The sequence below is a fragment of the Lithobates pipiens genome, unplaced genomic scaffold (assembly GCF_037356315.1).
Source record: "Lithobates pipiens isolate NorthernLeopardFrog02 unplaced genomic scaffold, aLitPip1_a1.2 Scaffold_22, whole genome shotgun sequence".
In the NCBI taxonomy this organism is placed as follows: domain Eukaryota; kingdom Metazoa; phylum Chordata; class Amphibia; order Anura; family Ranidae; genus Lithobates; species Lithobates pipiens.
This window is the reverse complement of record NW_027507784.1, coordinates 296,626,758-296,644,053: the sequence shown is the minus strand read 5'-3', so window position 1 is coordinate 296,644,053 and position 17,296 is coordinate 296,626,758. Positions and strand designations below refer to the sequence as shown.

At 42.6% G+C, this 17,296-nt stretch overlaps 1 protein-coding gene across 1 annotated transcript in view; it reads left to right on the top strand.

Annotated features, from left to right (window-relative positions):
- IFT140 (intraflagellar transport 140) overlaps nt 1–17,296 on the top strand; it is a 275,713-nt gene that overhangs the window by 28,259 nt on the left and 230,158 nt on the right. Inside the window, exons 4-7 of the mRNA XM_077449176.1 lie at nt 1,645–1,766; nt 3,527–3,648; nt 10,856–11,031; nt 15,964–16,055. Of these exons, the coding sequence (XP_077305302.1) occupies nt 1,645–1,766; nt 3,527–3,648; nt 10,856–11,031; nt 15,964–16,055 (512 nt within the window). The remainder of the gene's footprint in view (nt 1–1,644; nt 1,767–3,526; nt 3,649–10,855; nt 11,032–15,963; nt 16,056–17,296) is intronic.

Below are 17,296 nucleotides of genomic sequence, written 5' to 3'. Positions count from 1 at the left end.
AAACTACTCACATGTGCAGTAAAAAAAAAAATAGCATGTAGTCGGATGTGCACAATCAACACCCAGACGGGCGTGATTACATCAATGCTGTAGCTCCACCCTGGATGAGTAGATATTGGAGTAATTTTTTAACATAAAGGAGAAGTCCAGCCAAAGCTCGTTTTGGATCACAGAAGTGCAATTCGTTTTACACTCCTGTGACCCGTTTTCAGCAGAGAGCGGGCTGAAGTTGGCTCTCTGCTGACGTCACAGATTTTAGTCCAGGCACCGCGTCATCCCAACCACGGAGTTAGGATCCGCCAGGTGCCTGGACTGACACCCGGCTCAGCCTGTCAGCGAATGCTGAGAGCCTGAGACGGCCGCCCCCTCCACAGCTCAGTGCTCCAGTGAGTGAGGAGGGAGAAGAGCAGAGAGCTATGACTAACAGTCAGCTCCGAAAACCAAGTGATCAGCTGTGTTCGATTGCTTGGTTCTCAGTGTGGACAGATTCAGCATCTGACCAATGCTGCATCCACCTAGGTAAGTATGATTGGGGGAAAAAAAATAATCCTTTAATTCACTTTTAATAAATTGGTGAAATGTTATACTACTACACTATGAGTACCTCCTTTGCCTTTACATCAGCTTGAGCTTTTCTGTAGATTGCTTTGGAAATCCTGTTCCTGAACGCTGGTGTGTGCCATCCACTCCAGTGGGGATTTCTCCCAAAATGCAGCCAGACCTCCATCTTTGAGGTCTTACCTGTCGGTAAGTGGCTTGCGTGTGGGGTGTGCACCTGGGGGTAAAGTGGATTATCGGATTTGGGCAGCACACGCATCAATTTCATGAACTGTCTTCCCTAAGCATTCTTTGTTGGACTGTTTTTGCACTGAGCACTTTGCCAATGTATTCTGTCTGGATATTTGTGAATGAATTCGTCTTCACATGCTGATGTTTATTATATTTATTTAGGTCCCAGTTTTATGTTTTTTCACTTAATTTATTTATATTGGTATTATTGATGCACTAGCTCTTTAATAGCGCAACAAACACATTTGCATTTTTATCAAAGGTAGAGACAAGTTCAGTGGAGGACTAAGCATTTACATGCATACAGAACATTCAGCCTTCCTTCTAAGATGGCTTTCACACCTAGCCGTGGGGGGCGTTGGCGGTAAAACGCCACTCTTTTTAGCCGCTTTTTACCGTCGGATTTGCGGTGCATTTCGGCCGCTAGCGGGGCGCTTTTAACCTCCGCTAACGGCCGGGAAAGGGTTAAAAAACCAAATAGAGGGGAAATCTTCCAATGGGGACACTAGTTCTGGTGCCCCGGGGGTCCCCAATGAATTTCCTTAATTCACAGGAATTTTTTCTCACTTCCTGGCACAGGAAGTGAAGGGAAATCTCCAAAATGGGACACAGGCGGCGAAAAAAAAAATCTGACGGGTTAAAACCCTCCCTTGCTCTATCCAAAATGGGGGAATAAAAGTGATGCCTATAGTTCTACTTTAATTCACAGTGTACAGCAAGTGTGTGTAAAGGAAAACAAATATATGTATGTGTGTGTGTACTGCCTTTGTGTGTTTTTATTTAGGTTATATGCTTATTTTTCTTTTCTAATTTGAATATATAATAATAATATTAATAATTATACTTCTGGTTTAGAACGGTCTGTTGATTGTGTGGAAGTTGGATCAGCGAGGTCGTGTTCAGGGTGCCCCCTTATTGAAGTTGGAATACCACAAGCCATTGACTCACTGCATCTTCAAACCAGTAGCCCCTGAAGAGTAAGTCATACAAACATTATCTCATATACATGAGCATACCTAGGGCACTTTTTGGCTAGATGAAATGGAGAATAGAATGCATGGATATACTGAAAGGAATGCATGAAGAGTCATGTTAATGCTATCAATATGAGAACTCTTTATTAAAATACTCAATATAACCACATACAAAGTTGTATTGTATTGTCATTTATTAAGGAGCTATCAGTATAGAGTCGTTTTCAAGAAGAATTACAGATTCTACATAAATACACATATGTGCAATATATAGATAATGACCCCCAAAGGTGTGTCTTCTACCTTTCTTTAGTAGTTTAGCATTGGCTATGGGTTTAAGGGCGCCACACAATTAAAGATTAGTTATTGAGTTCAAATCCAGCCTAATTTGTTGCGGATGTAGTTTAGTTCTTTGTATATTTTAAGGTTGAATATATATTTTATTCATTTGAAAGATCAATTAAAGTACAAAAATACAAAAGTATGTCCAAGCCTTATGTATAACATTTATCCCGGAAGCTTTTTGCCCAGTGAAAAGACAATTAAAGCAACAGTACAAATGCTTGTACCTTTAAATCTAAGCATTACCTCTTCAAAGTTGAAAACTGATCCTTGATCCAGTTGGGCTGGCAGCTTCTGCATTTCATAATGCAATCCTGGAACCTCATTGTAGATTGATGGAACATCTGTGTTGTATTCTAGGATAGGGAAGAAAAGCATAGCTGCAACTTTAAGCTAAATTGTGAATCACTCACAGCTCAGGTACTCCTGTTATATACATAACAAATTTGCTAATGTATGAAGGTACATGCTACCTGCCTTTATGGATGTGCACTAAACCCTTTTTTTTTAGGCTGAGTTCACACTATTGCCAATTGGATGCCTGTTCCTTGCATCCAATTCGCAATAGCAGGAGATTTTGACCGGCTCTCTATGGAGCTGGTTCACATATCTCCACTGCAGTTCCAGTCCAAAATTTGCACAGTAGCCCTGTGCATCTTTTGGTCCATTTCACATCCAAATTCAGCCAAAAATTCGACTTGAAATTGGACCTAAAAACGGGAAGCACCAGACCCCTGCTGTGAGCCACATGCAAAGATAGTGTGAATCCAGTTTTTGTAAGATATGAACCTTAAAGGTGTTGTAAACCATTGTGTTTTTTCACCTTAATGCATCCTATACATTAAGGTGGAAAGACTTCTGACACTGACCGGCCCCCCAGCCCCCCAGCCCCCCTATGTTACTCACCTGAGCCTGTACGTTCCCTCTCTTCCCGTTGCCTCGGCTCTTGATTGGATAGATTGATAGCAGCGCAGTTATTGGCTCCCGCTGCTGTTAATCAAATCCAATGACGCAGGCGCCGGGGGGGGGGGGGGGGGAGGAGGGGGAGATGCCAAGTCCTGCATTCTGTGTGAATGTAATGAGATGCAGGACTCTGGAGCGTGCCTGCGTGGGTGTCCACCTTAGGAGAGCCTTCTCCAACGTGGACACTCCATGCGGGGAGGAGCTACCAGCTCTGCCGGGGGACCCCAGAAGTCAAGAATTGGGGCCACTCTGTGCAAAACAAGCTGCACAGTGGAGGTAAGCATAACATGTTTTTGTTATAAAAAAAAAAGAGGGTTTACAACCCCTTTGAGCATGTCCAAGGCCATATTTCCAGGCATGGCACTTATATGAGTATACGTAACAGTGGTCAAGTAGATCTGTGATTGGTTAGTATGCATGTACAGGAAATTGTGTGACTCTTTTGGGTATTGTTTCAGAGATATGACCCAGCTGGCTAAGGCTGCAGTGAGTGGGGATGAGAAAGCCCTTGATAAATTTAATTGGAAAATGAAGACAGGAACACAGAAAGAGTTTTCCTTCTTTGTCAGCACAGGAGATGGTAAGTAGGAGGCAAACCCCGTGTTGATTTAGGCTTGCATTCCTGCCATAACAGCCTGCTTATTCCAAGGCACCTAGTAATGATCAAAACAAACATGTCGGAGTAGAATTGTGGTCATTTAGCAGGATCAGATCAACTAACAAAAGCCTTCACTATTCCAAATATTTTTTTTTTCCAATACAAGGATTTGTCTCCCTACGTACCAATAGCCATTGGAATAAAACTTAACCTTTATTAAGGATTTTGTTATAATGACAGTGACAATGTGTGCTTATTTACTTATGGGGTCTATAATAGACTCCAACAGTATAGGGTGGGTAGCCCAAACATACAAATAAGTTGGTGATCAATAATTTTTACCTTGTCCAGCAAAACAAAAAAACAAAGGTACTACTTAGGATTCTAGATCACAGTTCTTTTGCAGGGGGTACATGCAAAAAACTCCAAAAAGCAAATCTAGGTCACAATATAAGGGTCCTTGAATGGAGGTCTTATAGTGCACAAATAACTTGGATCAAAATTTTACCTCTACTGTCGATACCCTACTTAGCACGACATCATACCCCATTCGAATCAGTCCAATAATGAAGGTGCCAAATTTATGGTCTCAAAAACAGTGGCTTTAAGGACAATTATCAGCCCCCTTATTTTACTGAGCCTCTTCCATATACCGAAGACCAGACTATTAAAAGAGGCCACCATAAATTCAACAAGGAGTCATCCAACCCCCTCCCCAACAAAATCCATGTGTAACCCTAAAAAAATCAAAAAGCGCTCCCAAAGAACCCCAACATGTTTTGTTCAAATAAAATAAAGGTTCGTCAGGGTGGAGAATACAAATAAAAGAAGCAGCCAAAGAAATATAAAAATTGGTGCAAACTAAACCCACAAGGCTCACCCATAAGAATGAATGGGGCTGCAGTTTACTCACACATATAAGCAGAACTGTGCTTCAGCACTGTGAGATGTGCCAGCTTCCTTACGGATGCCAACATCTCCCTGGCTTCTTCTGGGTGTCTAATTCATGGCTGAAAATGTACACTGAGCTCCACATTTGTAGATCAGTGCACATTCTAAACAAGGTTACATACAGGCAGGGAGGTTTGTTGTGTTTTAGAAGAGCCTGTTTTTTAAATTAGGAATTCTGGCAGGGAAGTTTTCACTGCAGACAGATTTTTACTAAGCAGACTACACTTAGCGGTGTAAGGGATTAATAAAAGGTCCACCATACTAAACGGTACAGCTGTGTTAAACTTTGCTTACTATGTCCAGAAATAAAGTTTTACCTTTTAGATTTATAGTACTTTAAATAAGAAATGACCCCCCAGCAGCTAAAGCTTTACACATATTTCTATCTGTTTACTCTTCTTTCGGCTGTTTATAGGAGTTTATTCAAATAAGATGAATATACACACAATTGAATCTCACATTGCAGTGATCCCTTGTTATACCTCGTACATACGATCGGAATTTTAGTCGGAAAAATCTCTGATGGTTTTCCCGACTGAATTCCAATGGGATTTCGCTCAAACTGTCTTGCATACACACGGTCACACCAAATTCCGACCATCAAGAACGCGGTGACGTACAACGCGTACGACGGGACTAGAAAAAGGGAGTTCAATAACCAAGTAGCCAATAATTGCCATCCCTTAGTTGAATCTGAGCATGCGTGTCGGAATTGCCTACACACAATCGGAATTTCCGATACAACTTTTTTCCGTTGGAAAAATTGAGAACATACTCTCAATTTTCGGTCTTTTGCTGGCCGAAATTCCGATCGTGTGTACGCGGCATCAGACTTCTCAGTTTGAAGTTTTAGGGAAAGACTTGATTTTTGCTGTGCTGTTCCTTTAGCTAATACATAGTACTCTGGAAATCCTTTGTCTTCTAATAAATACTTGTTTGTAAAACAAAGTTTGCTTGGATATATAATATATATAAATCAACCTTTTAAAAAAAGTGCAACTAAAATGAAATTGTCCCACAACCATTGTAGTTTACCTTATCTGGTTATTGTTATTTTGTTACATAACCTATGTCTTGATTGTGCCATTATGTACCCAATAACTACTGCTAGTAGTTAATCAAATATTGAGGTCTTTGTATATATCCGGTAGTATCTGTGACTGTAACTTGCCACAATTGTTGCAAAGAATCAAAATAATTGGACAGGTTCAGTGCTGCATTTGATTACAGCAGTTAGTGGTGTTTGCAAGCTATGTAGCTATGTAGAAAATGTCTGTGCATTGCATTTTGGTGCAGGGTCCTCTAACAGTAATGGTGGGTCTTTGCTCTCCGTTGTATAAATGAGAAATTGATTAGTACCCAATGCATTAGGTGCAGAATCAGAAATGTCATATTTTGATAAGTCAATAACTATTAAGGATTATACATGTTGTGGAACATACACACCTTTGCTTTCTAATGTGTGGTGTGTTCGGGGACACTGATTAGGGGGTACCACCTACTGTAAGGGGCCCAGGCTCCATCACTTAACAGGGAGCAGCTTCAAGTTTCAAGAACATGTTCCATACAGGGGTGGACTGACCATTCAGGCTCTGCTCGAGGGCCCAGGGCCAGTAGGGGGTCCCATGAGATGCTCTGTCACTGCACCTCTACTTGTTGCGGAGCACCAACCATACTCCTACTCCATCAAACTTTCCTGCAGAGCGGTCTCTGTTCACAGTGCTCTCCTCAGCAGTCCAATTTCCTATCAGTCTAGTTTCCTAGATCAGTGACATGTGATCGGTCCCCCCATCCTCCCCACACACACGGACACCCTTACATAAGGACAGGATAGGATAGAGACAGCGTGTCCGGCCACAGAACAGGGAACCCCCTCTCTGGGAGAGTCATGCATGACCAGTCCTGACCCTCTTCTCCTCTTCTGCAGCCTGGCCAGTGGCCACTCACCGGCCACCGTGATCGCAGCCCTGATCTCCCATTCATTCTGCTGTGTCCCCAGCTGGGAAGATCCACAGATGGAGGATTATCTTTACACACTCCTGTGAAAGGGGCTATGGAGGCGGCAGATTCAAATATATAGTATACAGTAGCAGCTTTAGATCCTGGCTGCTGCCTGAGCTTACAAGATAGCAACCTGGGGCCATAATTTTTAGGAACAGACAAACTGACCCCTCTCTCTCTCTCTCTCTCTCTCTCTCTCTCTCTCTCTCTCTCTCTCTCTCTCTCTCTCTCTCTCACCTCCCCCTCTCTCTCTCTCTCACCTCTCTCTCTCTCTCACCTCCCCCTCTCTCTCTCTCTCTCACCTCTCTCTCTCTCACCTCTCTCTCTCACCTCTCTCTCTCACCTCTCTCTCTCACCTCTCTCTCTCACCTCTCTCTCTCACCTCTCTCTCTCCCCCTCTCCTCTCTCTCCTCTCTCTCTGTCTTTCACCCCTCTCTGTCTCCATCTGTCTTTCACCCCTCTCTGTCTCCATCTGTCTTTCACCCCTCTCTGTCTCTCTCTGTCTTTCACCCCTCTCTGTCTCTCTCTGTCTTTCACCCCTCTCTGTCTCTCTCTGTCTTTCACCCCTCTCTGTCTCTCTCTGTCTTTCACCCCTCTCTGTCTCTCTCTGTCTTTCACCCCTCTCTGTCTCTCTCTGTCTTTCACCCCTCTCTGTCTCTCTCTGTCTTTCACCCCTCTCTGTCTCTCTCTGTCTTTCACCCCTCTCTGTCTCTCTCTGTCTTTCACCCCTCTCTGTCTCTCTCTGTCTTTCACCGCTCTCTCTCTCTCTCTCTGTCTTTCACCGCTCTCTCTCTCTCTCTCTGTCTTTCACCTCTCTCTCTCTCCCCCTCTCTCTCTCTCTCTCTCTCCCTCTCTCTCTCTCTCTCCCTCTCTCTCTCTCTCTCTCTCTCTCTCTCTCTCTCTCTCTCTCACTATCATCTCCCCTCTCTCTCCCCCCCTCCTCTCTCTCTCTCTCTCCCCCCCCCCTCTCTCTCTCTCTCTCTCCCTCTCCCTCTCCCTCTCCCTCTCCCTCTCCCTCTCCCTCTCCCTCTCCCTCTCCCTCTCCCTCTCTCTCTCTCTCTCTCTCTCTCTCTCTCACCTCTCTCTCTCTCTCTCACCTCTCTCTCTCACCTCTCTCTCTCACCTCTCTCTCTCACCTCTCTCTCTCACCTCTCTCTCTCACCTCTCTCTCTCACCTCTCTCTCTCACCTCTCTCTCTCACCTCTCTCTCTCCCCCTCTCCTCTCTCTCTGTCTTTCACCCCTCTCTGTCTCTCTGTCTTTCACCCCTCTCTGTCTCTCTGTCTTTCACCCCTCTCTGTCTCTCTGTCTTTCACCCCTCTCTGTCTCTCTGTCTTTCACCCCTCTCTGTCTCTCTCTGTCTTTCACCCCTCTCTGTCTCTCTCTGTCTTTCACCCCTCTCTCTCTCTCTCCCTCTCCCTCTCTCTCTCTCTCTCTCTCCCTCTCTCTCTCTCTCTCTCTCCCTCTCTCTCTCTCTCTCTCTCTCTCTCTCTCTCCCTCTCTCTCTCTCTCTCCCTCTCTCTCTCTCTCTCTCTCTCACTATCATCTCCCCTCTCTCTCCCCCCCTCCTCTCTCTCGATCTCTCTTATTTTCTTTCTCACCCTCCCTCCTTTCTCACCCTCCCTCTCCCTCCTCAGCAACCTCTAAGTCCAACTTGTGACAAGATTCTTACCCCAGATCATGCATGATACAGCATTTGTCTGATGTTTGTGGAGAGGGGAGAATTTAAGTTCTGCTTAAGGTACTATTGATTTTTGGAACAATACTATGAGCATCTAAATGGTTTCCATACCACACCAACCTCATTTCAGCGGGAATGACCCAGTCAAGAACACCAATAATTTGCCAGGGTGAATGTGTGTGCACTCTGTTTTCCTTGGTATACTGAGCACATTCTGTAGATCCCATTGAAATTGAATTAAATTTAGAATCTTAGTAACTTCTGTGGTGAGATTTCCCTATAGTTACCGCCCTTTCCCAAAAGACTGTAACAAAGTTGTCTTGCTTTCAGCTGATTCCCAATTATTCCCAATTATTTGTTAGCTACAGTATGTTTTATGGAGCTCTCATGGGCAGAGAGAGACATTTTTGGCATTGTTAGATCAACCATAATTGGACAAAACTGGAAACTGGTGCAAATTTCTTGCCAGCAGAGTTCTCAAGAGATATAAGAAGCCAGCAAGTGATTCAACTTGCCAGGGACTATTGCAAAGGAAATTATCCATTTCAAAATGAAGCAGTGGCCAAACTATAAACATTCAAGTATTAACATGTTCTTATCCAGTGGAAAATTTGTTCAAAAAACAAACCCTCATTGAGTGCTGTAACTACTAACACTGTGGAGTAATTCAAACTTAAAATTCACCCTAAAAGTGCTGAAGTTATTCTCTTAGCATCCCCTGTTATTCTGTACCAGCAATGAGGATGAGCCGAACACACCTGGGTTCAGTTCATGGAGGTTCAACTGAACATATTAAACATTTGGATGCAGAGAGCGACCCCAATTGATGTAAGTAGAAGCTGATCAATGTTCCCTAATTTTTTAAGCTAATTGGATTGGGATGGGAAAAAAATTATGCTGCACCCTTTCCTTTCTGAAAATATACCAGGCCACATTCCTTCAAATGGGAAGTGGGGGGCCCATGTTGATGAGGACAAGAACCTCTCTCCCATACCCCTAGCCCGATGGTTGTGGGGGTGCAGAGGGAACTTATTGGAATCTGAAAGACCCCTTTAAGGTAATGTGCCCCCCAAATATTTGCCCTGTCCTATGTGAATGAGTAAGGGGTACATACCACTCCTACGCATTCACATAAATACATCAGATGTAAATAAACGCACAGAAGTTTTTGACAAGTCCTTTAAAAATAATGCAAAATAGCCCCCAATTATCCAGCATTGTAAATCCAACGCCAGTCACGATAAACCTCTACTAGTGATTGTTGCAAGAAAAAAAACTGTCAGTACACCGATCCATCCACTCACGCCACACTCCGCCACTAATGATATCTCTCTGGAGCAGTCTTTAGGTTTATATACAAGGTGGTATGGATGTGGTGACGTTACTGACCAAATACAGACATGGTTATATTTGGACTATGGCCATGGAGATATTTTGCCAGTGATGTCACCACCGCCCCACTGGGGGTTCCTGACCATGCAAATGGGTCCAGTGATGTAACTGGTTAGTAAGGACTTAGCAATCCCTGCACCTGTTAGGGCCTCTAGGAGGAGGAAGCATGGTTTAGTTTTAGGATGAATTGCTCCATAGTGCCTGCAACTACAGAGGTCAGTGAGATCTTGTGTTAAAGCTCATTTACCAATTTGTTAAGAATACATAAGTACTTGGGTGGCTTATAGCCTGACTACAGGATCATCTAATAACAACCTCTTACAAGAGAAACATGGGGACTGCACTTACTAATGTCTTCTTTTGAAATTCTAGATGCCTGGCTGTCATACTGAACCTCTGGGTTCAATATTTTGACAGGTATAAAGAAAAGGAATCCTGACATTACTCTCACTTGTCTAATTGGCATGCATGCATCTTCCACGCTAATAGCTTAGAAGATTTTAAAACCATTAAAGTGGCTGTAAAATTCAGAAATGAAATATGAACAAAGCACACCCCTCTATAGGGTTCACTTATCTCAATCCAGAGCACCAAGCGTTATTTATGTCTGCTGCTTGTTCCTCTGCTATAAGCACAAGTCACTTATGGCAAGTGGCAAGGTTTTCCTGACACCAAAAGAAAAATGGTGATCAGGAAGGGGGCTCCAACTGTTTGACAGCCTCAGTGTCTCATCCCTCCAATCAGCTCTAAGAGCTCTTCTCATTGGTGTAACTTTAGCTGTTCGCCTCCTGCTTTTCAGAGCTTAGAGATCCTGTGTAAATTCTGGACTTTGAATGCATGTTGGGAAAAGACGGCTATAGATAAACAGGTACAACTTTATGTAGGAGGATTTGTTTAATCTCTGTGTATCACCTGATGCCAATAACTTCACTGGGTATATGTGAGGGTTTACAGCCACTTTAAGTCTGCATAGCAACTAGTACCTGGTGGAGATACACCAAAGTGGGATTACTAATGAGAGAGATTGAAGTATAAAAAAAAACAAAAAAAACTTTACTTATAACTGGTGGATAACATGCTTTGTGACTTTCTTTGTTTAATTTTGCAGTATATAGTGTACATATTTTTATGCAATCTTTTTGAACTCTGATTCCTCTTGATTCTAGGTTCGATACACTGGGTGAATGAACAGGGTAAAAGTAGCCAGATAATTGGTATGGACAGTCCTGTGCGCACACTGCTTTTCATAGAGAAGAAATCTATGCTGGTTGTGATCTCTGAGAACTTCCTGCTCTTGCGGTTCTTCATAACTCCAGAAGGGGACGCTGAGGAGATCTCAAAGGTGAGCCTAGACCTAGAGGACTCCTGAAACTATGGCACACAGCTGAATAAGTCATAGGAGATGCACACCCCTCATTGTCCGTGGCTTGTAGGGACCCAGTGGATTTTCGTTTAGAGAGAGTCAGTCAAAAAGTGAGCAGTCACTGCTTATCTTTCTTATTAGAAGGCCTAGTATTCTCTTCAAAATTGTGCATTTGAAGCACATTGTATTCTATAGCAATTTGTAAAATAGATATTTTATACGCATAATGACAAATTGAATAAATTATCATTTTAGGTGCTTTATACAGTGCATCCATAAAGTATTCACAGCACTTTACTTTTTCCACAATTTGTTATGTTACAGCCTTATTTCAAAATGGATTAAATTAATTATTTTACTTAAAATTCTACAAACAATACCCCGTAATGACAATGCAAAGAAAGTTTGTTTTCAAATCTTTGCAAATTTATGAAAAAAAAATATCACATGTTTACAGCCTTTGTTCAAAACTTTGTTGAAGCACCTTTGGCACCAATTGCAGCCTCAAGTCTTTTTGAGTATGATGCTACAAGCTTGGCAAATTTTTTTTGGTAGTTTCTCCCATTCTTCTTTGCAGGACCTCTCCAGACCCATCAGGTTGGATGGGGAACATCAGTGTACCGACAATTTTATAGATCTCTCCAGAGATGTTCAATTGGGTTCAAGTCTGGGCTCTGGCTGGGCCACTCAAGAACATTCACAGAGTTGTCCCATAGCCACTCCTTTGTTATCTTGGCTGGGTGCTTAGGGTAGTTTCCTGTTGGAAGATGAACCTTCGCCCCAGTCTGAGGTCCAGAGTGCTCTGGAGCAGATTTTCATCAGGGATGTCTCTTTACATTGCTGCCTTCATCTTTCCCTCAATCCTGACCAGTCTCCCAGTTCCTGTCACAGAAAGACATCACCACAGCATTATGGATGCTGCCACCACCCTGCTTTACTGTAGGGATGGTATTGCCAGGTGATGAGTGGTGCCTGGTTTCCTCCAGACATGACGCTTGCCATTCAGGCCAAAGAGTTCAATCTTTGTTTCATCAGATCAGAGAATTTTGTTTCTCATGGTCTGAGAGTCCTTCAGGTGCCTACTCCAGTAAACTCCAGGCAGGCTGTCATGTGCCTTTTACTGAGGAGTGGCTTCTGTCTGGCCACTCTACCATACAGGCCTGATTGGTGGAGTGCTACAGAGATGGTTGTTCCTCTGGAAGGTTCTCCTCTCTCCACAGAGAAACGCTAGAGCTCAGTTAGTGACCATCAGGTTCTTGGCCCTTCTCCCCCAATGACTCAGTTGGCCGGGTTTGGCCGGGTGGTCTGCTCTATAAAGATTCCTGGTGGTTCAAAACTTCTTCCATTTACAGATGATGGAGGCCACTTTGCTCATTGACCCTCCCCACTGTATACAACATCTCTTCGAGTTATCTCTTCGTCCTCCGGGGACTCAAGCAATGATGTATGACCATAAACGGGACTTCATAGTGCAAGACCACTAAGTCTTATTTAAAGTCGTATATAAAATCCACTCACATTTAAAATCAGAATGCAATCATGTACACAAGCAAGTCTTGATCCGCAGTGGTTACCGGCCAGGGAGATTCTACAGTGCCATCATAGGCCCACCCAGTGTGATGACATCAGTAAACCACGTCCACTTGACATGTTGTGTCCCTCTGGACTTTTCCAAAGGTCTTCAGATACGTTAACATGTTTTTCTATTTGAGGGAAGGATTAGAACCCCTGATGGGTTTTGATGCTATCCAGGGCTCCATTTTGAGAGCTTTCCCCAAAGGCAAATCTGCATCAGGGAAACAGACAGAAATAAAAATATGACAGAGATTCTGGCATTCTCCTATTTTACTAAACATAAGCATTTTTATTTCTGTCTGTGTTACTGTTGGAGTGTTCTTTTCACTTTCTGTCTGGTATAATGTCAGTAGGACAGGAAGTGAAGGTAAATCTCTCTAAGTGGGCCCCAGATAGCAGTAAAAACCAGGAAGGCATTCTAACCCTTCCTCGCCCTATCAAAAACAAAGAAAAAAAGTTCTGGCTGGCAATACATTAGTACAGCGCCTTGAAAAAGTATTCACACCCATTGACATTTTCCACGTTTTGTCATGTTAAAACTATAAATGTATTTTATTGGGAATTTATGTGATAGACCAACACAAAGTGGCACATATTTATGAAGTGGAAGGAAAATGATGAATGTTTTTCAAAATTTTTAACAAATAAATATGTGAAAAGTGTGGCATGCATCTGTATTCAGCTCCCTTTACTCTGATATCCCTAACTAAAATCTAGTGGAACCAATTGCGTTCAGAAGTCACCTTATTAGTAAATAGAGTCCAACTGTGTGTAATTTAATCTCCGTATAAATGCAGCTGTTCTGTGAAGCCCTCAAATGTTTGTTAGAGAACCTTAGTGAACAAACAGCATCCTGAAGGCCAAGGAACACACCAGACAGGTCAGGGATACAATTGTGGAGAAGTTTAAAGCGGGGTTAGGTTATACAAAAAAAAATCCCAAGCTTTGAACTAGAGGTCGACCGATATATCGGCCGGCCGATATATCGGCCGATATTTGCCGTTTTTTAAATAATCGGCATCGGCCGATAGAAACGTCTTCCTCCTCTCTGGGCAGGCTGCCAAGAAAAGAACAAAATGATACAATGTTTACACTTCAATGAATGAAGTCATCTCTGTGTGTAGAAGTTCTCAGTTTAACCATTTAGAGACTAAATCTTTTCTGACACTTGTTGCTTACAAGTAAAAATCCTGTATTTTCTGCCAGAAAATCACTTAGACCCCCCCAAAAATTATATATATTTTTTTAGCAGAGATCCTAGGGAATAAAATAGCGGTTGTTGCAATATTTTATGTCACACGGCATTTGCACAGAGGTCTTTCAAATGCATTTTTTTGGGAAAAAAATACACTATTTAAAAAATAAAAATAAAATAAAAACAGTAAAGTTAGCCCATTTTTTTTTTTTTCGTCCAAAAGTTTTGACTACCTGTTTTTATTTAATATATAGGTTTTTTTTTTTAATCTAAATCATACATACAAGTAAACTGATTGGAGGTTTGTTTTGTTTAATAAATGTTTAAATGTAAGAAATTTTCTGTATCACTTATGAAGACTGCTTTCACACTGGAGCGGGCAGGCGTTGATGGTAAAACGCAGGTTTTAGTGGCTCTTTACCATCATTTTAGCGGTGCTATTTGGCTGCTAGTGGGGCACATATAACCCAGCTAGCGGCCAAGGAAGAGGTTAAATGCGCCCATGAAGCACTGCTGCCAAATCGCATTGCATGCGCTTCGGCAGTGGTGCCCATTCATATCAATGGGCAGGAGTGGTGGAGGAGCGGTATACACCACTCCAAACGTGCTGCTTGCAGGACTTTTTTTTTTTTAAGATCCTGCCAGCGCATCGCCTCAGTGTGAAAGCACTCTGTCTTTCACACAGACTGCAGGGGAGCCGTTTTACAGACACTTTACAGGCGCTATTTTTAGCCCAAAAGCGCCTGAAAAACGCCCCAGTGGGAAAGGTGTGTTAGATCAAGGGGGATTTAAAAAAATAAATAAATAAAAAAGTAAAAAAAATAAATAAATAAAATAAAATCGGCCTAACATATCGGCCCAAAAAAATCGGCATCGTATATCGGCTATCGGCCGCCATGATTTCTAAATATCGGCATCGGCCAGAGAAAAACCCATATCGGTCGACCTCTACTTTGAACATGTCACGGAGCACTGTTCAATCCATCAGCCGAAAACAGAGTATGGCACAACTGCAAACCTACTAAGACATGGCCGTCCACCTAAACTGACATGCTGGATAAGGAGAGCATTAATCAGAGAAGCAGCCAAGAGGCCCATGGTAACTCTGGAAGAGCTGCAGAGATCCACAGCTCAGGTGGGAGAATCTGTCCACAGGACAACTATTAGTTGCGCATGCCACAAACCGGGCCTTTATGGAAGAGTGTCAAGAAGAAAGAAAGCCATGAGAAGTCCTGTTTGCAGTTTATGTGCAGCCATGTGGAGGACACAGCAAACATGTGGAAGAAGGTGCTCTGGTCGGATGAGACTAAAATTGAACCTTTTGGCCTAAAAGCAAAATGCTATATGTGGCAGAAAACTAACCCTGAATACACCATCTCCACCGTGAAACATGGTGGTGGCAGCATCATGTTGGGATGCTTTTCTTTAGCAGGGACAGGAAAACTGGTCAGAGTTGATGGGAAGATGGATGGAGCCAAATACAGGGCAATCTTAGAAGAAAACCTGTTAGAGTCTGCAAAAGACTTGAGACTTGGGTGGAGATTCACCTTCCAGCAGGACAACCCTAAACATACAGCCAGAGCTACAATGGAATGGATTAGATCAAAGCATATTCATGTGTTAGAATGGCCGAGTCAAAGTCCAGACCTAAATTCAATTGAGAATCTGTGGCAAGACTTGAAAATTGCTGTTCACAGGTGCTCTCCGTGCAATCTGACAGAGCTTGAGCTATTTTACAAAGAAGAATGGGCAAAAATATCACTCTCCAGATGTGCAAAGCTGGTAGAGACATCCCCAAAAAGACTTGCAGCTGTAATTGCAGCGAAAGGTGGTTCTACAAAGTATTGACTCAGGGGGGCTGAATACAAATGCCTGTCACACTTTTAAGATATTTATTTGTAAAAAAAAATTGAAAACCATTTATCATTTTTCTTCCACTTCACAATTATGTGCCATTTTATGTTGGTCTCTCACATAAAATCCCAATAAAATACATTTAAGTTTTTGGTTGTAACATGACAAAATGTGGAACATTATAAGGGGTATGAATACTTTTTCAAGGAACTGTATACGCCATCTCGAACACTATACTACTTGTAATATATGGTAGCTTGTCTCAGCGTTCTGGTTGTGCCCCACAGGTGAAGCTGACTGGAAGGATCGGGAAGACCGCGGACATTCTTTGTATTGAGAAGACTTTGCTTGTTACAGCTACAGGAGAAAGTGTCATAAGGTAAACCTTTGTTCAGATATATTGCATACAACAAGGAAATTGCAGCACAGTTTTTTTTTTGGCACAAATAATTTGCCATATTATTTATCAATGGCAGAATTTTTTTAATTCATATTTTAATAGATTTGTTTAGGTGCATTCAATTCTAGCACAACAATATTATTGGCATTAGCATGTGTGTAATGAATGATGTCATTTTTGGCTGACCTTAAAGTCTAGGGTTGGGAATGGCATAAAGTTGAAGCTAAAAAAACAGAAATCAATACAAAATTTAAATACATATAGTGAGCTGGTTTGATCTATTAAATAAAGGATTTGTATTTCTATCCACCCAGTTCTGTGATTTACACAGCTCTGCCACACAATAGAGCCATCTTTAGAGCCTGCTTTTTTCTACTACAGTTAAACAATACAGTATGGTCACATTTCTGTCTGTGTTTGGACAGTTAGGCTTCTCGCCGACTTGTCACCCTCTGAAAATCAGTTGTGGGTCATTTTTCAAAGAACAGTATAGCAGTGACTGATAAGTGTTCAGGAGGTGCCACTGTTTTTGTTTTTTTTCCAACTATTACCAATTGTGAGCCAAGCATTTGACTTGTGGTTGCAGTGCGGCCCTATTGATCTCAACGAGTGAGTTTGCAGGTGCCTGTTAAATTCTGCGCGTGAGTTGAAAATGCAGCGGCCATGAAGCAAAGCATTGAAGCCGCAGCATGTGTACAGCCATTTCAGACTGTAATGTTAGCATTTGGGTGGGTAGCCAGGAGCCAGTAAAAACACGGCTCAGCCACCTGTTTTTACCCCACCCCGGCAAGAATCAGCAGCATACTAATAACATTGTCGCTCTGTTTATTTACTGTGATCTCTCCTCCGGTCAGCATATGGCATTGGCATGGTGCTAAACCTGTGGTCCTCCAGCTGTTGCGGAACTACAAGTCCCATTTTGCTTCTTCCTTTGGGAGTCATGCCTGTAGCTGTCAGCCTCATGGGACTTGTAGTTCCGCAACAGCTGGAGGGCCACAGATTGAGCATCCATTGCATATGGGCTTGTAGAACACCTGATTGGCCCCTAGTGTTTTCTCACCACTCACATGCTGAATGTTGCTGCACAGAGGATTACATGAGGCTTATACCAAGGCAAAGTACAGGCGGTCCCCGGGTTACAAACATCCGATGTACAAATGACTCCTACTTACAAACTGAGGCAGACAACAGGAAGTGAGAGGAAATCTACCCCTAGGAAG